At 41.3% G+C, this 26,747-nt stretch overlaps 1 protein-coding gene across 2 annotated transcripts in view; it reads left to right on the forward strand.

Moving 5' to 3' along the window:
- The window catches only part of KIF13B (kinesin family member 13B), a 144,962-nt gene that overhangs the window by 63,174 nt on the left and 55,041 nt on the right, over positions 1-26,747 (forward strand). For both annotated transcript variants that reach the window (XM_075415039.1, XM_075415038.1), the window contains exons 4-18: positions 196-256; positions 2,470-2,562; positions 3,214-3,394; positions 3,790-3,877; positions 5,203-5,337; positions 7,615-7,727; positions 8,172-8,283; positions 12,984-13,196; positions 16,100-16,210; positions 19,092-19,226; positions 21,467-21,597; positions 22,658-22,744; positions 23,717-23,907; positions 24,731-24,941; positions 25,994-26,156. In XM_075415039.1, the coding sequence (XP_075271154.1) occupies positions 226-256; positions 2,470-2,562; positions 3,214-3,394; positions 3,790-3,877; positions 5,203-5,337; positions 7,615-7,727; positions 8,172-8,283; positions 12,984-13,196; positions 16,100-16,210; positions 19,092-19,226; positions 21,467-21,597; positions 22,658-22,744; positions 23,717-23,907; positions 24,731-24,941; positions 25,994-26,156 (1,995 nt within the window). In that variant the 5' untranslated portion in view covers positions 196-225. The remainder of the gene's footprint in view (positions 1-195; positions 257-2,469; positions 2,563-3,213; positions 3,395-3,789; positions 3,878-5,202; positions 5,338-7,614; positions 7,728-8,171; positions 8,284-12,983; positions 13,197-16,099; positions 16,211-19,091; positions 19,227-21,466; positions 21,598-22,657; positions 22,745-23,716; positions 23,908-24,730; positions 24,942-25,993; positions 26,157-26,747) is intronic.

Consider the following 26,747-nt stretch of genomic DNA (forward strand, 5'->3'; position numbering starts at 1 on the left):
TGCATGTGGGAAGATGCGGTGTTCGTTTAGGCTTCAGACTGTCAGAAAATTGTTCTGTTGGAATGTGTATTATGTTCAGAATGGCCCGGAGGAGCGTGATGCTAGCCAACATAATACAGCGCTGTCAAAATTTGGAGAACATGTTTGATTTGGCAACAGTTTTTGTAAGGTCTCCTCCTGGTTGTTTTCCTACAGGTGTTTGCTTACGATCACTGCTTTTGGTCCATGGATGAATCTGTCAAAGAAAAATACGCAGGTAATATTTGCTGTAGCTGCGTGTTCGTTGTCTCCGAGTGCGAGTGATCTAATCAAAATACAGTGTTTGCTACAGGGCACAGACCATATGGCACAAAAGTGCCTTCGCCTGTATGGCTGCTTGCTGCCAGAAGAAAAAGTAACGTCTTCAGTCGTTCCTGTTTCTCTTCTCTAGTGGTGATAACACCAGTAGGCATCGCTGCCTGTTTGCAGTGTAGGAAATTGGGAAATCCATCACAGTAGTGGGTTAATCATATTTACATCATTAGTTAAAACACTGTTCCATGTCCATCATTTTAAAAGCATCAAATCAGTTTCTTTTCAGGATTTAAGGAATATTGCTACGCCTAATTTCATGTTTCACAATGCTGATGGCAGTTTGGCATCACATTATAACTTAATAATGGAGTATTAAAAAAGCCAAATTTAGTATAGGAGTACGTGATTTCATATGGTCTGGTGAGAAAGTGTAATGTATTTAATTAAAATGTTACGATGTATTATTATGACACACTTTGGCAAATAGTTGTGGTAAAATATGAAATATATTTGGGCTTACCACTCTTGTGATCCATTCCTTTCATACTTGTTAACTTTTACAATTGCGAATCAATTAAGGTTGTTTATATTTATTTTAAAAAAAAATCACAAGAAAAATAAAAGATGCATATGCTTCTAGATTTTAATTTATCTAACATATAACTAATGAATAATAATTTAGTGGGGAACTGAGAAAACCATGACAGTTTTATGCATACAGTAAGACAGGAAGGAAAATGTTTTGGTTTTCAGGCTAATGGAGACACCTATGTCACTTATGGTCCATTATACATTGGAGGTGTTTGGTCCAAAACCGTTCTGCTGTGCTTAGCTAGGCACAGCTATTGGTAGTTTTGATGGAGAATTGTGCAAGCGTAAAATTCTGAGTGAACTTCGATGTAAAGAAACAGACTCCAGTCAATGAGAGAAAGGAAAAGCTTTCAGGAACATGACTGTATTTGAGAGGACTTTTCAGTCCAGAAAGTTCTGCCTTGTCTTGTGCAGACTTTTGTTCCTCTGCTTGTAAAAGAAATTCTGAAAAGAGAGGTTTTGTTTAAATAGGTAATCATAGAACGGTTTGGGTTGGAAGGGACCTTAAAGATCATCTGGTTCCAACCCCCCTGCCATCAGCAGGGACATCTTCCACCAGACCAGGGTGCTCAGAGCTCCACCCAGCCTGGCCTTGAGCACTGCCAGGGAGGGGGCAGCCACAGCTTCTCTGGGCAGCCTGGGCCAGGGCCTCACCACCCTCATGGGGAAGAATTTCTTCCTAATATCTCATCTCAATCTGCCCTCTTTTAGTTTACAGCCATTCCTCCTTGTCCTATCACCACACCCCCTTGTGCAAAGCCCCTCTCCATCCTTCCTGTAGCCCCTTCAGGCACTGGCAGCTGCTCTAAGGTCACCCCAGAGCCTTCTCTTCTCCAGGCTGAACAGCCCCAGCTCCCTCAGCCTGTCCTCGCAGGAGAGGTGCTCCAGCCCTTGGATCATCTTCATGGCCCTCCTGTGGCCCCACTCCAACACATCCATGTCCTTCTTATGTTGGGGGCTCCAGAGCAGGACCCAGATATTAAGCATTTTTAAGCAAACATTTCTTCCTCTGCTTGGAAAAGGAGCCAAAAAGCTGTTCCTGCAAATTTAGTTCAGTTACAAAAGAGGTGTACCCTATATTTTGCTAGTGCATGTCTTGTACTATAATGTCTCCCATATAGTTGTTACTCCTTTTCGCAAAAATCTCCTCGTGGTATTATTTAATACCTTGTACATATACAGTAAAATTATCTAGTGCTCTACTAATTGCTCTAGGTTAAAATCAAATGGCAGTTGTTAGATGTATGGATTGGATATACTTTGAGGTGGTGTCATTCACCGGTGGATTAAATTCTGCAGCCATTAGTAGATTTTCTGGTGATGAACATTGATAGGATGTTGTTGCAAGTAGATACAGGTACGTGCGTGGTAATCGTGGCTGCTGATTTTTACAGTAGCATAAATCTGGAGTGCGTCCACTGGCTGAGGGTCTTGCTTCTGTAGAGGGAGCAAATACTGGGTGCTGTTCAGACAACAACAGCAGGGAAACACAAACTGCTTGCATGTAATTACTGAAGGATCCAAATCGAGGAGAAAATATCTCTCGCTTTGCTACGATGTTAGCTTGTGTGTTTTGTTTCTTAGGTCAAGATGTTGTTTTCAAGTGCCTTGGAGAGAATATTCTTCAGAATGCCTTTGAAGGCTACAATGCTTGCATCTTTGCCTATGGGCAAACTGGTAAGTCCCTTCTGGATGTAAGCAGAAAATATCATTGATGCAAAAGGTGTTACGGTCTAACTGGAGACTCTCTTCATGGCTGTTTTGTCATTGTTACGGGAAAAATGCCTTGTAATGTAGATAAGAAATGTTTTTCTCTTTTGTAAGATTAGGTATGAGGTGGACAGGGTGAGAGATAGGAGTTTGCCTGTTGCTGCTGGCTACCCTTATTTCTCACGCCTTAGATTATAATCTTTGGAATGATCGTGATCATCCTTGAGTTCAGTGCGTCACTCGTATTTTCTACATCTGTACTTGGAATAACCTTAATCGTCATTTAAAATGTAATATGCAAAAATGAGGACGCTTGTGCACCTGATTTTTCTCATTGTGGCACATATGTGGGTGGTCACCCACAGTAAGGCTGTACCTACCTGAAAAAGTCTTCTCTGTCAGTTTGAACTAAACTTCTTGGTTTGCTTTTCCTTTTATTAAATAATCGTTAGCTAAATGTTGTTTTGGTTGCTTTAAAATAGAAAACTGCAAAAATATCTTTCACTGAAATGCAAAATCTTTTTTTTTTACCTGTTTTCTTTTATCTGTTTCCTTTCCATGTTCCACACAGCAAGAAATTCTGTTGCATGTACACTAATCAGAGTTTCAATCACACAGGGTCTGGAAAATCATACACAATGATGGGTACTGGTGACCAGCCTGGATTAATCCCTAGACTTTGCAGCGGACTCTTTGAAAGAGCACAGAAAGAGGAAAATGAAGAGCAGAGTTTCAAAGTGGAAGTGTCCTACATGGAGATATACAATGAGAAGGTCCGAGATCTTCTTGACCCAAAAGGGTAAGTAATGTGTGCATCAACAGCACTGTGACACGTTGTCGTACACTCTTCCTTTCCCTAGCCAGCTTGCCTTAATGGATCCCATCTGAGGCATCGGTGTAGGGTGGCTTTGGCTTCTTCCTGATCTCAGTGTCCTTTCATTTTAAATAATAAAGTAGTAAGACTGAAAGCTTGGAGTAGACCCACCCTAAAGCTAGCTTTTATGAAGTGACAAAAATGTGCATGTCAGCATTTTATGTGTAGACATAAGGCTTTTCCGTTTGCATTATAGTCCTTGTTCTATGCTTTATTTGTAAGACCATCATGTTTGACATCTGTCAGTGAGAAAATGACTTTCTGTAAATGTTGTCTTAAGTCAGTCATGTGCTTATAAATAACTTTTTTTTTCCAACCAGAAGCCGTCAGTCATTAAAAGTTAGAGAACACAGTGTTTATGGTCCTTACGTAGATGGCCTATCCAAACTAGCTGTTGCTAGCTACAAGGTAAGGATCAATTTTATGAAAGGCTTGTGTTGACATCCTGAACACTAGGGCACTGTCCCTTAAGCAGGACTCCTAATTGCCATGGCAGTAACATGGATTTTAGAGCAAGAGAGCTGTAGGATTGTTGTGTTGTGGTCGCCGGGGAGAACGGAACGAAGAGCGGAAACTCATCTTCATCCTGTGCTATTCAATAATTCTGGAAGTAACTCAGCTATTTAATGAAACAGCTTTCCTCCCAAACTTCAGATGAGTGTACACTGTATCCATGAGAAGGCGTTCCATGATTAATCACAGAACCAGGGTTTAGCAGAGATGGGCTTTCACATTTTGTCACGGTTTGGCTGTCATGCTATTGCCTAGTCATTTCACTTGCTGGTAGCACACAGGCACACTGGAGTTAGAAAGTAGTGGTTGCTTACAAGGCAAATACCTGAGAACATTGCATGGAACGTGCTCGCTGGGTAGTGAATGTTTATAGATGCATTCACAAAATGCCCTAAGCTTAAAGAAGCGTTAATGTACTGTGGGAAAAATGAGTAAATGTGGGATGGAATTCTGTCATCTTAAGCAACACATGAAAATGGTGCAGTCCTTCCTATTGCAGTCTCCCCAGGTATTCATCTTCCTCTGCTTGGTGGTTGCTGTTAAGACACGTTGCATGCTTTTTCTTTACGTGTTGCCCAGCAGCTTTGTGTAATACAGCATACCGAGTCCAAGTGGTCTGTGGTGTTCTTCTGTTGGATTGTTTTTTGCTTTTTTTTAGCATCATCCAGCTAGAGATGCTTAAATAACATTTAAGTCCAAGACTCTAAAGTTTTAACTATTGTACAGGATTGCTGTAAAACGCTTAAGCAGGGGAGCTGTGTGTTTCTCGAGTATCACAACTTAACGTATCAGAGGACTTGAGAAGCACTTATACGTCGGAGGAATATAGTGACCAGTGTGGGTCTGTTTTATAAAGCTTTGAGCCTTATGGCAGTATTACAGGATTCAAGAACATGTGTTTGACAACTGAGGCTAAAATAGTACAGTGTTCAAATACAAATTGCCCTTTCCTCCCTTTTTTCTTTGCTTTTGAGTATTACTGTGTGCAGCCAGGTGCATTATTTTTGTGGATAATTTAATATCTAGGTAGAGGTAGTTGATGAATATGCGTGTCACAACATTGTGTAGTTTCTAGTCTTTAAAGAGGTTATGACAATATTTTTTCCTCACATTTTATGAATAGGCAGTGGGAAAATGCTTACCAAAATGAGATTGTTTTGGTAGATAATTGGAAAGAATGTTAATGCAGATATGCTTATGGCTGTGAAAATTGTATCTAGGACATCGAGTCCTTGATGTCCGAGGGCAACAAGTCCCGAACAGTGGCTGCAACCAACATGAATGAGGAGAGCAGTCGGTCCCATGCAGTTTTCAAGATTATCCTCACCCACACACTCTATGACGTGCAGTCAGGGGTAAGTAAAACAAGTTACAAGGTCCAGTTGTTAACCTTGGATGGGTGTCTCTTGCTTTAATGCGCTTCATGGACTCGTAGAAACGTTTGTTGGAAGGGACCTCAGGAGGTCATTTCGTGTGCTAGCACTGGATCAGGTTGGCTATGGCTTTGTCGGGCTACGTCCTCATAACGCTCAGGTGCTTGTAGCCCAGTGTAGGGAAATCAATTTTAATAGGTTTGTAAGCAAAAATGTGTTTTTTGAAATGGAAGGCAAAAATGGCAGGCCCCAAGTTGCAGCGGACCGGCAGAGGGTGCAGGAAAGATAGAATCATAGCATTGTTAAGGTTGGAAAAGACCTCCAAGATCATGAAGTCCAACTGTCTACCGTCACCCCCATGCCTGCTAAACCATGTCCTGAAGTGCCATATCCACACGGTTTTTGAACCCCTCCAGGGATGGGGACTCCCCCACTGCCCTGGGCAGCCTGGTCCAAGGCCTGAGCACTCTTTCACTCAAGAAATTTTTCCTGATCTCCGATCTAAACCTCCGCTGACGCAACTGGAGGCCATGAATCCTAATTAGGTTAGATTAGTTTTCCTAATTCTAGAATGTAAACTAAGGAAACACTTTTTTTTAAGCAACGATGTGTAGAACAGACTATGTGCAGACACTAAAGATGTAATGTGTAGATGAAAAATAGAACAGCACCTGGGTATACATCTGGTAATCTCCTTCAGGGCGTTATTTTATACAATTATGTACAAATGATCAACTTTATAAACAGAAACACTTGTGTCAAAAAATTTGCGTTGTACAACATTATATATATATAAAATATCTAAAAGACATTTAAATGTGAAAGTATTTTTCTTTATATTTCCTTATATGTAAATATTCCTTGAAGATGTGTGTGAAACACATTTACGTTAATGTAATTTAAACCCTCACAGAAAATGTTGATAAACTAAAATTGAAATAGATCTCCCATACCAGAACTCTTTAAACTTTGTTGATAGATTCTATGCTTGGGCAATTCTTTAATGTCTTCAAAGTCTTGGAGAAATTTTGAGCATCCGCGGTGCAAATCTAAGTCTTGTGCATGCCTAAATATTGATTACAGTGTAGAGCATAATGAGCATTTGGACTTTTTTTCCTCCTCATTTCTCAGTCTCCACTGATCTTCTTATCCAAACGATTTTCCTTGTTCTTTAATTGGATTTTTTTTTCCCTTTGGACTTCAAACCAGCAGCCATACTATGCTAAACTCCTTGATTTGCCAGAGTTTGTCATTGCATTTTTGCTGTGGCTGTACTGCGTACTTATATAAATCCTTTTTGTGTGGTCATGGTCAGCCGGGATGCAAGCAGCTCTGTCGGATTGTCTCTCTTCTGCACCTTCCAGTGACCACTATGTGAGTTTCTGGAGCAGATTTCTCTGTTTTCCCATCTGCTGGTCCTTTCAGTCCTGGAAAAGACATGTTCTAGTACAGCCTGATGATCACACGGTATTCTGAGAGGCTTAGAGCAGCATTTTTGAAAGCACATTGATTCTAATTATCCTGTTCGTTTAGGGGAACGTAGCACTTTGCAACTGCCATACTGAGACGCTAAAGTCATAGACGCTGCAGAAGAGCGTGATGTGAGCAAACTGTTCTCAAAGACAGTTAGCTCTTCAAATTCAAATTAACATATGAAATTCGTGGAGTGTTTCAGAATGTCATTTTGGGTCAAAAGAGATAAAAGGATTTGTAACAAAATCTGTGTTACAGGTTTAATACATAGCTTGGATTGCTTTCGAGGAGGCTGTTAAGGATATAGGACACTTTGCAATTTTAATAATTTTCGTAAATTATAACATGCTTTTTGTCGTGTTTGTTCTTAGACTCTGAAAAACAGGAGAAATCTGGTATAAAATCTGAGATTTTTGGGAGACTGTGTTCCAGATGGGACTGCAAACCCCATGTCTGTCTTTGTGACTCCTTGGCCTATACTACCTCTGCGGTTTTTTTGATTTAACATATGACTAATGTGCCCTGTGTGCCTCTCCTCTGGAGGTTTCTGAGATGTCTTGAAGATACTAGTGTCTCTGACTTCACTTCAAATCCTCCTGTTGTTTCTGAAGCAGCAGCTCGTGAGTTAACACAGGATACTCTTCAAGTCCGATGACTCTCAAAGGTGTTGGAACAGCTGCAGAGAGGCTACACCAAGAAATGAAGCTTGATTCTCAGACAGTACGTCAAACTGTGTAACTTAATTTGAGTAAACTAACAGTAGCTCTTCTCTGGTTCCTTCTGCAGACGTCAGGTGAGAAGGTGGGCAAGCTGAGTCTGGTGGACTTAGCGGGTAGCGAAAGGGCAACGAAGACTGGTGCTGCGGGAGACAGGCTTAAAGAAGGAAGCAACATTAACAAGTAAGGCTTGGTGATTATTCCTTTTCCTTTTTTTTCATCAGTAAAATCATGACTGCTAAATCCAGTACACTTGTAAAAGAGGATAAAATCAGTATGAGCTCTTGTAGCCAGTTTTCTTCTTCCCTTTTCTCTGCTTTTCCTTCAGGCATATGATACTCTTAGATGTTTGAATGAGATCTCTGCCTGTTTAAAGTCATTGGCATTTTTTGTTCTGTACTCGTGTTCCTGCAACTGCCACATAATTGCATTGTGAAGACATGGTTACTAAGGCTGAAAGCATATACTGAAAACAAGGAGTAGGGCTTCTGTGAGAAAGGAGTGATCAAAACTGTCCTAGGAACTTTCTCCTCAGAGCTCCTTTTTGGAGAGAAAGTGACTGTCTAAATATGCATATGACTTATGAATATTTACACTTGTTAATGACTGCTTGCGTTCTCTGTGCAGATCCCTCACAACTCTAGGGCTGGTTATTTCTGCCCTGGCAGATCAGGCTGCTGGCAAGAACAAGAACAAATTTGTTCCTTATCGTGATTCTGTGCTCACTTGGTTGCTTAAAGTAAGTATTCTGGTCTTGTTTTTTTAAAGAGAAATAAAAGGGAGGAAAAGAGAAGCAGAGTCACGTTCAATAAAATAAAACACTGTTCTTTTGCCTCGTTTTCTGGCTTTGATGTTAAGCATAACTGTCTTTGGAACATTAGCTGGGTCTAAGACATTATTGTCTCTACAGACTAAATATGTTCCCTGTCTTCTGCTGACCTGCAATGGGCTAAAGAATAAGGAACCTTCAGAAAAAAAAAAAATAAAAGACATTATCTTTTATGAGTCAGTTTACATACAACTTCACACACAGCCTTGGGGCTAATTTAGTTTGGGTATTGCCACATGCAACTGAATTTTACATGCTGACACAGTTGGCTTTGAAGATTTTGATGAAGACTGTGGCCTTTTCCTGATTGTCTAATGTATTTGTTAACATACTCTACTTTTGTCAGCAGAGTATAATGGCAGGGCATTATCCCACTTGCAGTCTGAGGGACAGGTCAGAAGACTCTGTACATCATATTCATGTGAAATGAGCAGTTAAATCATTTTTTGTACTGCATAGGACTCTATATGGTATTCTTTGGGGGGAAAAAAAGAGCGTATCGTGATGGCACTTGGATGAAGATCTATAAGGTCTGAACGAAAAAACCAAATTGTTAAATACAAGTTTTATGTATGTTGAATTAAAAGACAACCTTCTGTTTTTGTCGTTCTTCCCACTTCTTACATACAGTGGCCGTAAAGCGTGGTAGCCTGATGACAAAAAATCTTGGGAGTGCGAGATTGGTTTTAGGTAGAGTCATCATCTGGATTTCTCCGGTTCTCTCTGAATGAGGAGCAAGCACAAACGTAGCCACTTCTGTCTGTAAAAAAGCCTGCTAGTAAAGGTGGCTTGTCTGTCTTTTTCTGATCTTGCTTGGTACAGCTTGAGTGGTCTGGGTTGGCTTGGATTGGAAGGATTGTTGAATTAGGTGTTGTGTATAGATGACTTCAGTTTCATTTTTGTAGCCTGTCATTTTGTTAACGTTTTTCTCTTTCATCATTTGATTGCCAGGATGCTTCATAACCATGTCTCATAGAAATACTAACTGACCAAGTTTCCTTTTTTCCTTTGTACTCTGTTTTGTTGTCATCAAGGAGCAACTAAGATATTTGTTAGTAGAAAGGTATCATCTGGGAAGAAGCTGATTTTTGGGACTACCAGCCTTTTTTTCTCCCCTTACTTTTTTGTAGGTGCTCTGACTAGATTTTGTTGTCTTGAATACCCTGCTTTGCTTCCCCACCCATTTTAGCAACATTTTTAAATGTTTCTTGAATTTGATGTCCCTATGATTCAACTGCACATGTGGAAAGAAAAAGAAGTAGTAACTTGCAGGTTATACCGAGGTGTGGAGATTAAAAAAGATGTTTTCGTTAAGGAGATTTGAAAATAAAGTTGACTACAATGCTTAGGTAAAATAAAATCCCTCCTCATGTAACCCCTTGACACCACAAACCTTCGTTTTTGTCAGTGCTGTCTTTTAATGAAGCTTTTAGCACAACTACCATGAAATGATTTATTTCTTCTCCCCTATCCATCACAGACACTGGACATCAGATAGTACAGTCGTTAGGGCTACATAAAAATCCAAATGGCATAACAGAAATAGCATCTGTGCTTTCGTACAGTGAAATAAATCCTCATTTCACAGTGTTCCTTGCCCTAAGACTTTCTTGGTGTTTAAATATATTTTTGCCTCTATACATTTCCACTGAGTTTTTACTCTAATTAAACCAGCGCTTTCTGCCTCTCTGCAAAGATGGGAAGAAAACCAGCAAGCAGCTTGCTCCGGTTTGCTCCCGTGCCGTGTGTGCTTGGGTTCCTGATGTGGCTGGAATAGTCCGAGCAAGCAGAGTGGAAACTTTCCTGACGGATTGCTGGCGTTGTTGTTGGAATTAGTTGTGCTGTTCCATTTCTAAACAACCTCAGCAAGCAGACTGAAATTCCTGTTTGGCACCTGTCTGCTGCATTGTGGCTCCGATGACGATGGCCATGCGCAGCGCATGCTTTCGCTCAGAACTAGAAGCACGCTTTTGTTCTGCCTTCTTTCAAGCAAACCTTCTTTGTGTCTTTAATATCCAGCTATGTTAAGTGCAAAGAAAAGGTTTGGGGCTTTTGGAGTTTTTACAAACAAGCCCATTGAAGGGAGGCTTTATTTTGAAAAGGAAAAATTTAAACATTTTTTTAAATTCAAGATCAAAGGAGGGATTGATTCATTTAAAGAGGGCTGTTTGTAGAAGCCATGAGATGGTGGGATATCTTTCTCTCTAGCTTTCAACTTCTAATTATGATGCCGAAATGGATTAAATGTGTCCTGTCATTAGGAATATCTGTCAGATAGAGTCTCTCTGCAAATCTGAGAGGAGTGTGCAGGAGACCTCAATATCTAATACTCTGTGTTTATTTTTGTTGAGGATCTTTAGGTGAAAATACCAGGTGAAAAATATTATTGCAAGAGGAAGCCTGAAGAATGATGTCAGGTTATGGGTGGGAAGCAAAACAGCTTGTCAACTCTTTAGCCTCTTGGTTTCATCTAATACTATTGATGCAAATATCTGATTTTCCCATTTTAATCCGAAGCCTTGTGTGTTTTACTGATGGCTGGTTTAAAAATATAATTACAGATCTGTATGTTTTTAAGTTTTTTTCACGGTAATCATGGTGCTAGAGAAGACTGTGCTAGTTTAGTCGTAGAAATAACGTTATTTATTTCCACTCTGTGTGTGTCTGTAGCATGCAAGCGCAGCCTTTCCAGGGTAATTTGCAGATGCTGGCTTCACTAATGAGAGACTGGCTTACTATTTGTCTGCCTTTCTTGGTTAACATTAAAGAAACCAGGGAAATCAGCCCAACAGTTTTATACATAAAACTTTATCGAGCGGTCTGGCGTTGGGCTTGAATAGCTACAATGCAAGCAAGAACTTTACCCAACTTATAATGGGTGTGTTGTGAATTATGGTGTATCACTGTAGCAGCATTCTCAGCTGCCTGTACAGCAGAGTTGCAATTCAAATAACAAATTAATCCTATTTTGGAGCTAATTAGTGCAGCGAAGGAGGCTCCCAAAGTGCAAACTGTTGAGGTTTGATTTGGAAGCGGAGTACCTGGCCAGCTCCCGGAGAAACTTCATCTTTTTGTGCAGAACAGGGATTGTAGTTGCAGCATGTCGTTCTTAATTTTTGAAAACCGTTGACGGATCAAAGAAAAGTCCTGGCTTCTGTAGAGCCCGAAATCCCATGGAATGAGTCATGTGCTATTGTTAGTCTTTTTAAAGTTTGCAGGAGATGCTTTGGAAGAACATTTCTGTGTTACAGAGTGGATCCTCCCAAGCCATGTATTTATTGGAGGAAACATTGGCTGCTCCTCAGATGAGAAAAAACGCACGCCGGTATCAGTCAGAAGGCGGTTCTTTTCAATTGGCATCTCTGTAAATACTCTTACCTGCAAGTGCTGACCGTGCCAGTGTGCCTCACTGTGCTGGGCACTATACAAATGGAATTATATTCTCTACCTGAAGTGCTACCAGTGCAGCAGCGAAGCAGCGTCAGTCCGCGTGGTCAATGCGTGTCTGACCGCTGAAGCTGCCAGACTGCTGTCAAACTGTTCTAGGCCTCGTGCAGCGAAAAAGGGAGTCTTCAGGAAATACTTCAAGGGGCGTTTTAATGATTGCTAGAGAAATCTATGTGCGTGCTTTGTAACTGAAATGGTTAGACAAGCAGCGAATGTAGTCGGATTGTTCTAATGGCAATGCCTGACCTAGATTTCATGGGTTATTGAAGATGAAAGTTAATAGCATGGTTCGTCTCGGAAAGGAATATTGGGTAAAAAAAAAAAAAAACCAAAACAAAACACCCAACCAAACAAAAAGATTTGCTGCGAAATTTCAACCCGAGTATTTTATCTTTTAGACTGGCCAAAATTGTAAACCACAATTTTGTGATCAGTAAAAAGACTGAACGCTTCCTTCTTTCCTTCCCCCACTCCTGCAACATGCTGCCTCGCAGGAAAGTGGTTTGACGCCCTTCCTCCCTGTCAGCCAGGCTCTGAAAGGGTAATTTCTTACATAGCTCGGTTTAGATTTGTGAGCTGTGCAAGTGGGGGGAAGGGAAGGGCCCCATTCTGAAAGGTTTGTAAGAATAAAATCAACCATATTGTTTATGAGAAGATCTTTAAGTAATTTAAATTAAGTTCTTATTGGAGACATCTCACTTCCAGTCTTTAAAATCTGAATTCATCATGACCTTTCCTGAGCTCCTTCAATAGTATCTGAGACGTCAGATGCTGAAGTGCTTGTATTTCTGGTTTGTAAACTTAAGCAGCAAACATAGAAGTAAACCTTTGAAGCCCTTACTAGGCACCGTAAAGCGCAAAAAATGGACTGTTTTCATTCCTGTTTAAACTCAAACAGATTCTGAAAACCAAGAATGACACTTCCTATAAGTGCTTAAAGAAAAAAAAAAAAAAGAAGAAAGGGAGGTTGAAAATAACAACTTTCCTTGATTTACACAGCTTAAGATCTTAATTTTGAGCTGAGGAGCTCGGACAAAATGTTACTGTTATTAGTTGCCCCATCTATGCCCAACCCTAGGTTATTACTCTCTGCCTAAGTTCATTGACTGGGTAAAATGAAAGAAACCTTCTGTTTTAATTTTGTAACCTCTGCCGCTTTCCAGGATAGCCTTGGTGGCAACAGCAAGACTGCCATGGTAGCGACAGTAAGCCCAGCAGCAGACAACTATGATGAGACCCTTTCAACACTGAGGTACGCAGACCGGGCCAAGAACATCGTTAATCATGCCGTGGTGAACGAAGACCCCAACGCTCGCATTATTCGGGAGCTCCGCGAGGAAGTGGAGAAGCTGCGAGAACAGCTCACAAAAGCAGAGGTACAAATTTTAGTCTTGACTGGCCAGTAAGTCCTGTTAACCCATGGTCAGGACTTTCTTACCCGGCTCTCAAAAATGAACGCCACAAAGAATTATGGCGTGGTAGCTATGAGAAATCGCCCTTTATATCACTTCTTTCCATTTTTCTGTATGTCCGCCTTGAAACACGGGTAATAACGTGAGACACCGGGTTCTATTTGAGCACCTTGTTGCGCAGTCTTGTTTTTGTTGCGAGCAACAGATCGAAAGCGAGAGGACACGGAGGCAGGGATAGGCGTGGAGTCTTAAGATTGTGCAGTTTATAGGCAGAGCTTTGCCTGCGTGTTTTAAGAATTCAGTGTGGCTACATCCTGGAAGATGTGAATTCAGTTAAATAATGCTTGCTTGCTTAGAAGCTTTAGCTATTCTATAACAAATCTCTCACCGGTGCTAGACCACATTATGAATATCTGCATAGCTACCTCAATGGAACTGTGAAAGGAGCATGGTCTAAACATTAGATGGAGGCCAAGAACCAGTGTGATTCTGAGTTCCGTTCTCAAATGTGGCAAAGCAGTGGTGGTACAATCCATCTGTTTTGCAATTCAGAAAACTGAGGTTTACAGTAGTTGCCTCATGAGGTATGCAGGGAATGCTGGCTGCGATACTAGAAATGATGAGTGAGTTTTGGACTGTTCTCGTTTGAGCTGCCTAATATGCTAAGCATCCAATAACTGTGTATCAGTTTCTTTAAGGTGTCTCAAGTTAAATACCTAAAAATTCCTCTAAAATACAAACCACTGGCTTAACAGTACTCTGAGAGATGCAGGTACTCCCAATTTGTTTCATTTGTGAGCATTCATGCCAAAATAATGGCAGCTTTCCAAAGTAATGAAGTAGTGTTTCCTAGATATGAAGTAATAAATATTTCCTTTCCCAAGTGTTACAGTCCCACCCTACTTGTCATCTCAGTGGCATTGACACAGAGCATGGAAAAAACGATGTCGTTTGCTATTAAGAGGCTACACAGTAGAGGTCAAAAACTGCATTCATTGTCTTGTACTCCTTTCAGTTCATTATGTTTGTAGCCCATCTAATTGTTATTACAGAAATGTATGTAAATAATTTTTTTTTAAGTGAAAAAAAAACATTGATCCATGATGACAGTCAGGTTACATACTCAAAGCTTATTGCCAAATATAGCGGTTACCAAGTTGTGGTTTTGTGGTTTATTTTTCCTGCTGGTGTCAGTATCCTTCTCTCTCCGAAGCAGTCGAGGCAGAACAGAGCTTGACCATTTACACACACCCACCCCTCCCCAAGAGTAAGGCGTTATCCTCTTTTCTCCTTTTCTTTTTCAGTCCACACATTTTTGCTCTTTCCTTGTCAAAATTAATATGACGTGTTTTGTTTGGCTGTGCCGAGACCACCAGCTTGTCCTTCCTAAGCTGGGAATTCAGAGTAACTGCCTTCAGGGGAGAAGCTGCTGTATAAGCAGTGTAGGGAGGCAGGAGAATTACCAAGCGCATTTTAGAGTTGAAGCAAATGTAGAGTAATTTTGCCCCAGGTCCAAATAAATGGACAAACAAGACTTAGACCTTGTGGGTAACTGGAATTTGTCGTCCTGTCCTGCTCTGTAGTGTCCAGCACCTTTGCACTGAGCATGTTTTATTGGTCGTGATAAATTTTTGTTCTGGAGATTGCCTTGGCTTCCCTTTCCTTCTTGGGTGGAATTCATGTTCCCTTTTACCCTGTATTTAGATATTTGAGATATTCAACCGGAATAAGACTACACGAGTCACGTCAGCTGACAGTTCCTAGGCTGTTGTGTCTTCAGGCAGAGAAAACTCCTGTCTTAAAACAGGATTTTCCACTCCTGGCACTTGCTCCTTTCCTTGAACGAACTGTAATGTAGTGAGGCCACTCCTTGATCTGGATTCCTGTGAGGACTTTTGGGTTTTGTGGTAAGGAAATATCTGATGGAGAACGATGCTTGCATTGTTTAATTGGCATTGCATAAATAGCTACCGGCCAAAGCCATTTTCATCTTGTTAGCAGTAATGAAATAACGACGTGAGGAAGTCCACAGGCGCCTGTTCCAGGTAGTACAGGAGGAATGTGCCGGTACCGAGACTGGAGGAAGTAAATGTATGTAGCATAAAGAAGTTGATGTCCTTTCGGTTTTCGGAGTCTCTGATGGGTGACGGTGGGGGTAGCTTCTTATTCCCGAGTTAGTCCTTGGCTGGAACGTGGGCCTTTGACTGTTTCACAAAACAAGATTAGAGCTGTGATGGATTAGAGAGGAAATTGAATTCCAGTGTCCAGAAGCACATTGTAAGGCTTCTTCTGCTCTCCACCCTGTAAAATGCTTAGGTAGAGGTGGATAACCAGAGCACCTCGGATGCTTGGATATTTGCTACAGCAAGAAAAAATCACACCCAGCAGGCCATATCAAAATGAACAATACAAATATTTTGGTGGCGTGGCAGTTGAAGTGACCGAGATGTTAAGGGCCATTTTGAGGGAACGACAGCCGAGGTGATGGTGGCTGGCCAGATCCGCAGTGTCTTGAGAAAGAAGATTGGTTTCAATGTGAGTCGTTTGGGATACTCATATTGGTATAGGAACAGGATGAGTTTGCGTTCGAATATCTTTGTGCAAATCTGCCAGTAGCATGTAATTGGTTTGCATTAAAGTTTGGAAACTCCACTTTAGCATCTGTCCTTGAAACTAATTAAACGAACTTTTTGATGGATTCTGCATTTATATGCGCTACGTATTTTAAAAAACCTTTTACTTACTGATAAATGTGCCTTGGAAAAGGAGTAAAGTTATGTTTCCCTTTTCCCCATCTGTGCGACAGCGATGTGAAAAAAAACAAAGCACCACAAGCTTTCTTGTTTTATTTGCTTTTGTTTCTGCAGGCTATGAAGTCACCAGAATTAAAAGAACGGTTGGAGGAATCAGAGAAGTTGATTCAGGAGATGACTGTGACCTGGGAAGAAAAATTAAGAAAAACGGAGGAGATAGCACAGGTTTGCTGCTTTCTTCCAATCCGCTCCCCCCCCCCCCCCTTTTTTGTGAAAAATAGGTTTGTTTCCTTCGTCTGTCAATTCGTGGAGATTGTCTGAATCTCTCCCCACATGTATGGGTAAGTAGGTCAAGCTCGCTGCCCTTTTAAAACGCTGCACTTAATTCCTGTGATAGCTGGGTGCCTCCCAGATTACTATTCCAGTGACAATAATTGTCACTGTATGCAAATGGAGAAGTTATTTAAAAAAATAATAATCTATGGATGAGAGGATTACAGGGATTTTATATTCTTCAGACAGGAAAATTTTTGTTTGTGAGGAAAGATGGAGCACTGAGAGCGTTAAATGCAAGGTTCTATACAGAGTGCCTCAATACACAAGGCAAAGGGGGCATGCAGAATGTTGAAAAACAGAACTATTCAGAAACCCCGTGTGTTTTAATACCTCTTATTATTGTTATGATATTTAGGGCCTCAGACCGTAATTGAATAGGATAGTTACGCTGAAAAATTGTGCAGGTCACCACGATTATTGCATGACACTTCCAAGTCTTACTGCACAAATCCTGATGCAGATATTTTCAGTAGGGAGCTTTTGAGGGGGAGGGCTATTGGAAGGTGGTGAATAGCGTGGAATACACAAGGAGAAAATGGAGCCTCCGATACAAAGCCCTCTTGTAGATGACACGATCAGAATAGACGACTTCAGTTTTAAAGATCCGTTGTCAGAAATGCTGCTTGTCGCTACGAGGGCTTCCTGGCTTTCAGCACAGATTTGTACAGTGTATTTTCCTCCCTGTGTACAAGGGTGAGTAATCATCATCATCATCATCAAAAATTTCTACTCTCATCCTACACAATAGTTTCTAGGCATGGAAACCCTGAGTGCGTGAGGAGGTTGGAAAACCAGAGTAATGGGCTAAGTCTGCCCTGATGATGCATATAGCTGCTTGCTTTAGCTCTCTTCCTCTTTGTCGCCAAAGTCTCAGCCTGTGACGATGTTTTGGGGCTGGGAGTTTCATGAGCCTTGCAGCTGTAGGAGAAATGAATGTATTTTTTCTGAGCAGGGATAAGGACTAGTGTTTGTGCATTGTAAGGCTGTTTCAGGACTGCTTGGAAGCCAGTGGAAAGAACCTTCTGCCATCTCCAGCAGGCTTACGGAGGCCCGAGGTTAAAGGCATTTATATCTGGCCTGGTCAAGTGATTTTATGTCTGGCCAGCATCCACCAACGTCTGTCTGTCAAATTGTAGCAGGGTAGGTGGGGAGGATGGAGAGAGTTGTAAATCTTTGAGGAAATGAGGATTCCTCATCAATAATGAGGGCCATCGAAGAGGCAGTTTGTAGAGATGGAGCGACAGTAAGGGTTCAAAGCCTGAAGACTAACTATGTGAATAGGTAATTTTTCACATTTTCAGTGAGTATTTGACATACTTTTAATGTATTTTGAATGTTTAAGTTAATTAACATTAGGTCTGGAGCAAAAGTTAACAGAAGCTGGCTCATTGTCTTTAGGTTAATCCTATGAGATTTAGACTGTGGGCCAAGTCCTCCTTTGGGCAACACGTTCGTTATCTCTGTAGATAATAAGGAATTATGTGAACTTCAGAGCCTGGCACCGATGATCAGAAGAGAGATCTTTGACATCACACTGCAGTTTTTCCACTGTCCTTTGTTTTTCTCTCTCTCTCTCTCTCTCACACACACAGACGACTTTGCCTTACAAGGACATTGTGTTGGGTTTAAAGTGTGTGGGGAGACAGCGTAGAGAAAAGCAAGAGCGAGTTTTGTTTGCTATTCTTTGCAATTTTAACCTTCATTAGACCCAGTACAACTCCAGTGCTGAACAGCGAATTGCACTGCACAGTATGACGTACTAAGTTTTTAAATACAAAGCAAACTAGCAGGTAAAGGTCAGAACCTTAATAAATGCTCCAGTGTTATTCCTACATAATCTTTCCCCCCCTTTTTTTTTTTAAGTCTTAGCATCACAGGGGAAGTGCTGCAAGTTTCTTGTATTTTTTTTTGAACTTGTTTTACCCTCCCATGTTCCTGCTTCCCCCTACTAATTCTGTGAGAGGCCTCCCATGTTTATTTTTTAAATTTTCTTTGCTGTTGTGGAGAGCGAGTCTCATTTCAGTTCCTGTATGATCCTGGGGACACTCCTCAACACTTCGATGCCAGTGTTTTTCCTAGAAGAATCCCTTTCTGTTCCGAAGTCAGAAATGTTTAGTGTTCCTCTTTCGCTGCTCTGGTCTTCGCCCAAACACTTCCCTTTGAAAGATGTACACTTTGGCACAGTAATGCTTTGTTGTTGAATTCTATGAAGTCTATTGACAAGAACAAAACGCCGTCCAAAATGCTACTATTCTTGTTCAGCAGGAAGTGTTATTTGCATTATTTAAATAGCAGGTTGCCAGTTTTTTGTCATTTTGATTGCTCTGGAATAAAAGATAGACATGGAGCTTGACTTGGCAGGGGTTTAACTGAACTTGTTGCCTTTTAGCTCGAAACAGGAAAGAAAGGGCTCTGGAGAGGTCTTTGTGGCAGCGTTTAGCCGTTGCGGTGAGGTCATGGAGAAGCTCCTACAGTAGGGCAGTGTGCTGCGCTCAGCCGTTTGCGCTTTCCGCTGGGAAGATGCAACGCGGCGAGACCGTAGCACGTAGCCCTCCGAGCCCGGAGGTGGAAGGGCGAGAGCAATGACAGATCCCCTGACCAAAGCTTGATCCAACGAAAGCTTTTGTGTCTAATCCACTGCAGAAGAAAGAGTTACCTTTTTCAGAAGTAGCCGCCCATCGTTTTGTCTCGTGGCTTTGGCAGAGAGGAGTGCGTTTCCGAAGGGCTGTGCGTCATTCAGCTGAATTTTTTGATGGCTACTCTCTTGCAGGAGCGTCAGAAACAGCTGGAAAGTCTTGGCATATCTCTTCAGTCTTCTGGGATAAAAGTTGGGGATAATAAGTGCTTCCTGGTTAATTTGAATGCAGATCCAGCTCTCAATGAACTTCTGGTATACTATTTAAAGGTAAAAGTAAATATTGAAATATATATATATAAAAAAATATATTTATTTTTAATAGAGATGGGCTTCTAATGCCATTGGCAGCGGTGTACTTAGAGAATGTTATATAACTGCGTGTCTAAAGCATTCTTTCATACTCACTGCCTTGTTAAAAATGAGTACAACACTTTTATTTCAAATTTAATTCTTTGTATCAGAGGAAGGTTGGGGGATTTTATGTTTTTGTTTTGGTTTTTGAAAGAAATTTAGAGTTGCTTTCTTTTGTAAACTGTTCTCTGGTTTTTTATGCCAGCCTTCACAAGGTTTTACCCGGAAAAATTTTTTATCTGGGCATATCGGTAATCAGCTTGCTTCTGCATATGTAGTACTGACTTTGGTTTATAAAATGCATTATTATTCCTCTTCATGCAACTTGCCAGGAGGGAAAATCAAGTTCTGTTCTGCCTTAGCAGATGTGCAGTCCCCTTTACTGACGTTCAACATAAAACGCGTAAGATGACTTTTGGACTCTGCACTGAAACATTTGAGCCAATTCTAGTTTAGCAAACTGTAGACGTGATCTGGAGTCAGGAGGAGAAATGAGATACAAGCACTTTAAACTCACAGTTTGGAATACAAGTTCTGAAATTTTAGCGATGTGAGAACGTTGGCAGTTTGAGCTTCACGTTAAATCGTTCTCTTCACTTTGAAGTGGCCTGGTGTAACTCTCAAAACAGCCACAGAATTAGCAGCTGGGCTGAAAGATGGGTTTGGTTTAGTCCGTCTTAGGAAATACATGATCAGTCGCCATTGCTCTGTGATATCTCAACGAAAGCAAGGGACAGAACTGCTAAAAAAGATTAAAAAGGACAAAAGAGCTGAGCTGACGTTTTGGGAGAAGAATTGAATCCTTTCCAGGAGCCTTGCACGTCGATGTCCGGAGCGTGACTCAGGCTGCTAAATCAGCCTCGGCACCAACAGCGATTGAAGCAGAGCCGACCTCTGTGCTGTTCGCTGTGAGCACGCCGAGAGCGCGCTGGAGCCAAAGCCTGCTCAGAAAACAGGCCTTGGCCCGTCGGTACCCACAGAAAACCCTCAGGTGGTACTGTGCTGCTTTCCTTGCTAGAGAAAACCCCTTTGCACAGGGTGGGGTTTGTGTGTTTCAGTTAGTCTTTATTTTTTTCTTTATTATTTGTTTTGTTCATTGAGAATTTTGGTGTAAAAATCCCTGTGCTTTTGAAATTCTTTCAATAAAATGACTTACACCTGTTTTGCCCAAAATTCTGAGGTTAAGCTCGCTTGCTTCTCAGAGTAAATACCTTGCCCACATTCTCTTCAATGCTGAGCTGCAGATGTAGTGGTTCTAATCAGCACCGAAGTACTGGTTCTTACAAGGTTTTCATAAGTACTGAATCACAGAATCACACAGAATCGCAGAATGTTCAGGGTTGGAAGGGATCTCTGTGGGTCACCCAGCCCAACCCCCTGCCCAAGCAGGGTCACCCAGAGCAGGCTGCACAGCACCGCGCCCAGGCGGGGCTGGAATATCTCCAGAGAAGGAGACTCCACAGCCCCTCTGGGCAGCCTGGGCCAGGGCTCCGTCACCCTCAGAGGGAAGAAGTTCTTCCTCGGGTTCAGCTGGAACTTCCCAGGCTTCAGTTTGTGCCCGTTGCCCCTTGTCCTGTCGCTGGGCACCACTGGAAAGAGTCTGGCCCCGTCCTCCTGACACCACCCTTAAGATAAGCATTTATAAGGTCCCCTCTCAACTTCCATCTGACTTAGCTAAACCATTGTATCTGTTCCTCAAAAATTGCTTTGAACTGCCTAAAAAGAAAAGGATGAACTGGGGCACGTGTGGACTGACCCTTCCACTGCCAAATTCCTCCTGCCCCGAGTACTCCAGGAATTTCCTAAGCCGTGATAGGATTTAGATGGAGCCTGCGTGGTAGCCATGGGTCTCACCACTATGAATCTGTCTCAGTTCCTCTTTGAACTCCTTTATACTTTTTTCTACAACATCCTGAGGCACTGAATTCTGCAATTAAATTACAGAAACCTCTTCATCTTCAGATTTAACTGTTGCCTGTAAACTTTTTGCTTGCAATGTTTGATTCTCCTTTTTCCCCTCTATGTATTGAGGGAAATATTGAACAGCTTTCAAATTTTGGGACTAGATGGCAAGATATATTCAGAAGGAGAACGGAGGAGTTAGAACTAGGGAACTTGTGTGATCCATTGCTAACATCTGAATTAATTTTTCGCAGGAGCACACGTTAATAGGCTCAGACAACTCTCAAGATATCCAGCTGTGTGGAATGGGAATTCTGCCTGAACACTGCATTATAGACATCACCCCAGAAGGACAGGTTATGTTAACACCTCAAAAAAATACTAGGTAAAGGAATAAAATACAGCTCTAGTTGTATAATAATTGTATTTTTTTTCTAGTATTTTATGATTAGTGGTGCAAAAAGATAATTAAAAAATGAACTTTTCCATGTAGTCTGGAGTAAGAACATTCTGCTGCTTGTATCCTGCTTTTACATTTTGTCACCTACCCCTCTGTCAACTCATGTCTTTTGTTCTGAAGCGATTTCTCTCAGTGGTGGTATTTGTAATCTAAGTTTTGAAAGAGAGGGTGGGTAAACTGCATATGCTTTCAGCAAGTACATACTCAGTGAGTGATCTGCAGCTGTGTAGATGTGACTATCAAAATCTGAATTAATTTTCTAGGAAAGCTGTTGATATGCAAAGAGCTGCTGAAGCCTTTGTTGCTTTATTTGATTAAGTAGCAGTACTTGAAAAGCAGATGGTATGTTCAAGCTGATCACAAAATGACATGCACCGTCAGCATCTCCAATAATTTATTGTTAGATACAGAAAATTCAACAATTTCACGTTTACCCTGATTCGCAGTTGATCCTGCTTTGAGCAGGAGATCTTGACATCTTAAGATTCCCTTCAAATTTGACTTGTCCTATGATCATATTTTCAGACTTCATCTGACTCTGAAATAAAAGGAGTTTCTGATTATTTTAATTAGCTTATTGTCTTTAAGCTATTTATACAGCAAAGGTCTCTGATGTCTAATTCAAATGTTTCTATTCTATGTCTGTATTTCAGAGTAGTGTGAAAAGTGTTTACTTCCAGTGACACCATCTTTTTTTCAGGCCACTCATTTTTAAGCTCTAGTTATACTTCCCAGACATAGCTGTCATAAGATCTAACCAAAAGTACTGAACTTCATAAGCTTGAGCAATCAAAAGAAGCCAAGTTTAAAGAATTTATGAAACAGCACAAGGTAGATCAGTGAAATTTCTGGGGATATTTTGCCTGTTTGCAATACATAAACCTGTTCTCCCAGCTTAACTAGTTACAATGAAGAAAGTAGTACTGGAAAAAAACAATGAAGCCTTATATAAATGCATTTGCTTTAGATTTTTGCCTTTTCGCAGGACATTCGTAAATGGTTCTGCTGTCATGTGTCCTATCCAGCTACATCATGGAGACAGAATACTGTGGGGAAACAACCACTTCTTCAGGTATGAAGGATATTAAAGAAATTGTAAGGTTGCACCAACTTTGTTTTCTCTTAAGGTATAAGGAAAGATGACAGCAGAGCATTCAGGCTACAGGAGGAGGTGATTTCGTTTTCATTTGCATTATAAAGACAGTGCTGACTGGATGTTCTTGAATGCCAGATGTTGTAGCAACTGTGCGTAATTTGAATTTCAGGGCAACAGGTTCACTTCTTGTATTTTCAAGAGATTGTAACCTTGCTGCTGAGGACCGTGCTGTAGTGTCAGTACTGTTATCTCACTGAAGAGATGTAATTTTTTGAGGTGTTAACTTTAATGTGGTTCAGTACCACATTAATACTAAGTGCTTTCTCTTCCATGGTGAAAACATTACACCCGAGCTTTGACTTGGATGTGTTGCCTTTTGGATTTTGCAGATAAGGTGTTCGATATTTGACCTATGTTATACAGTGATCTGGGTCTTCCAAGATCACTGTGTTCTCTGTTCTGTGGAAATCCATCTCCAGCCATACCTGAGACCTTCCTGTGTCAGACAGGATCACTGGCAGAAATTTTCTGTGTTCTTGAAACCCTGTGTCTGGTCTGAAATACGTAACGATCGGTGGATTTAAATTATAATCTACAACTTAATTGTTCTCTTTTACGCTTGAAAGAAGAATCTGCATGAAAAGTGGGATAGAATTTCATTTTTGCCTCTAAATTATTTGGATATGGGACGACTGAAAAAATTCATGGTTATTTAAGCTGTATTGATTAGTAATATCATGTAGTCTCTATTATTAGAGTGTAGAATATATTAGTTAATTTGCTTTGAACTCCCCTGTTTACCCTGAGGAAAACTACACTCACAGGCGATCAACGAGAAAGCTCTACCGATTGGGATAATCTGCTTGATTTTAATAATCTTTGAAAGCAACCCTTTGTTTCAAAGTCGAGCAATTAATAGTTGTTTCAAAATTTTCCTCCTATTTAAAGGCTGAATTTGCCCAAGAAGAAAAAGAAGGCAGATCATGAGGATGAAGAGCGAGACAACTCTATGAAGTGCAGTAATAGCGTTGAGCAGCTGGACGGAGATGGAGACAATTCCAGCGAAGTGTCTAGCGAGATTAACTTCAGCTATGAGTACGCCCAGATGGAAGTCACGATGAAGGCACTTGGTAGTAATGGTAAGAAGCAAAAGAAATGATTGGAAATAGGTACAGAGGTTACATCTTCAGGGACTCTTAACCACAGACCTTTTCCCTTAGAACTCCCTACTGGAGAATTTTTCTTGCGAATGACTCATCGTAGCCATTTTTGCACTTGAGGGGGAAAAAAACCATCGCAGACTGTTTTGTTTGGCAGTTCTTCTTGAGGGAAAAGCCAAAACGGGAGTATTGGTGGAACTGCAGCCTCAAATCAGAATGTTTTCACTTTGTTGTTTATTTTTCTTGTGCTACGTCTCACTCAGGCATTAACTGTAGTGATTTCTGTCTCTGAAACCATATTCTTCAGTTTTTGTGGTCTTATGTAGCTGTCCTGGAATGGCATTATTTTGGGAAACAGGAAAGTTTTTCTTCAGCTTGGCCTTTGCCTTTTCTCAGTACTCTGAAATCATCCGTCCAGTCTGTTCTGTAGATGTTTATTTTGCTCCACAGTTCAGGAGCATTTTTTTAATATGCGTTACCACAAAAATATAATCTCTTCCTCCTTTTGTATGATAACAACGTTTACTGTCTAGGATGTTCCTCACCATGGATTCCAGTGGTTACTGCAGGCCTTAACGTGGATAGCTGCAGATCTAGAATAGGGAAATACTAAACTGTAGTACTTTGTGCCTTGCCAGAGGTCATACTGCATGTCTGTAGCAGAATGTGGGAAAGATCTCATATTTCCAAGTCCCCCATCTCTGCCCCCTATTTGTCACGTGACTGGTTCTGTTTAATTTTATGGTTACCAGGTATGTGACCCCCAGAAGTACTAGCTTCTTTATTTTCAACATCTGCTTAGATCCAATGCAGTCAATCTTGCAAAGCCTGGAGCAGCAGCATGAAGAGGAGAAGAGATCTGCGCTTGAACGGCAGCGACTGATGTACGAACATGAACTGGAGCAGTTGCGGAGGCGATTGTCGCCAGAGAAGCAGCATTTCCGCAGCATGGACAGGTTCTCCTTTCATTCTCCCAGCGCTCAGCAGCGCTTACGGCAGTGGGCAGAGGAGAGGTGGGTAATCAAATCTAACCGTCGGGAGCATTCAGTTAAAGTTCTTCTGTGCTAGTGAATTTTGCAAGAGTTTAATTGCACTGCAAACCTCTGCCAAATTTCTGAGAGGACTTCTGCGGGTGACTGGTGAGGACTTGGGGAAAATATGAGTCTAAGAACAATCAGACCTGTAATGCTAGAAAAGATGAGAAATAATGATGGCCAGTTTTGGTGTTGAGGAGAAATTCTGTCCTGATCAGCAAAATATTTAACTAAAGATGAGAAATTTTGGGACTCCTATATGAGTTAGTTCTTCTGTGGATCATGATTCAGCTGCTGGAAGGTTGTTCTTCCTTTTGACTCGCATCCATCTGTCTGACCTGGGCACGTCCTGGCAACCAGAAGAGTGCAGAAAGAAAACGGAGTGAGAGGATGATACTCAGCAATTGCACTGGCGTTGTTTACTTCAGCCTCTAAATGATCTTTTCCAGTATTGCTGTCAAAAATAGCAGCTGCAGGAGGAAGGTGAAGCGTACCCTTAAAACAATGAGTATGGTAAAGACACTGTAATGAGAAAAATACAAATCTAATTTATATGGCCGGAAAAGCAACTTTTGAAATAGAAAATATTTGAGGCAGTCTACCAAGAAGTGTGTCTGGAATATTTTGTGGTGCCAGATTCCTGTGCTGCACAGTTGGCGCTCTCTCGCGCTTGCCAGGCAGGCCAGCGAGCAAGTGGGTCGTGGTGTCTGAATAAACCTTTCTCTGTAAGGTGGAGCATCCGTATCTGTGGTGGGGAAGCTCTGGAATAAGCCACACAAGAGCCGACTGTTCAGCAGATGCACGAAGAAGCCTCCAAAGCCAGCAGTGTGCTAATCTTCATACTGCTAAATTCATACAGATAATTTTCAGTCCTCCACCAGAAGAAATGCAATTTAATCCACCTGGGTTTTGTGTTGAAAAGCTGAATGTTAAGACTCCTTCCTGTTAAGTGATCGTTTGTTTTGCGCTCAGTTTCAATACTTATATGCCATGATTATTCCTGTCTCCCCCTCCATATCCCCTTCTTATAGAGAAGAAATGTTGACCCACAGCCTGAGAAAGCTACGAGAGCAGATTGTTAAAGCCAATTTGTATGTGAGAGAAGCCAATTTTATCGGCGAGGAACTGGACAAGAGAACAGAGTATAAAGTTACCCTCCAGATCCCAGCATCAAGCCTGAATGCTAACAGTAAGGTAAGGTTGCCCTAATGGAACTAAATCATTGTTCAGTGAGTTTGCCCCTCAGCATTCACTGTTTGTCATATTCTGACTTTAATGGCCTAGATCTTTTGCCAGGGCATTCATGTGCATTAAACATGGCCCTGTTAGTGCATGCTGCATCCTTACCTTATTTCGTTACTGTGAAAGTTTTATAATGTGCTAGCTTACTGATATATGTTATAGTGCAAGACCTTTGCACTGGTGTTGAAGTTCACACTTGCTTGTGTTGCAGAGGGATAAAACCTGTGCAGGTTAGGTACCATCCATTTCAGGTATTTAGCATCACCCGGTGGGTATTTGGCTTTACATCATCCTAGTGAGCTGAGAAAATGCTGTCCTCCCCATTGTGCAGGGAGGAACTGGAGCAGAGAGGATTTCAGTGGTTTGCTCCAGGCATCTTAGAAATTTTGGAAGGAGGGAACTGAACCCAGACTGCCGTGTCTCAGGCTGGCTACCTAAGCTGGTATTATTTCTGTTCTTTAGGTCAGCTCAATATTTGGGTGATACTCAGGCCATCGTTAGTACAGGAGATGTATTTTGTTCCAGGCTTAGAATTTTTATCAA

Source organism: Opisthocomus hoazin, chromosome 2 (genome assembly GCF_030867145.1).
Source record: "Opisthocomus hoazin isolate bOpiHoa1 chromosome 2, bOpiHoa1.hap1, whole genome shotgun sequence".
In the NCBI taxonomy this organism is placed as follows: Eukaryota; Metazoa; Chordata; class Aves; order Opisthocomiformes; family Opisthocomidae; genus Opisthocomus; species Opisthocomus hoazin.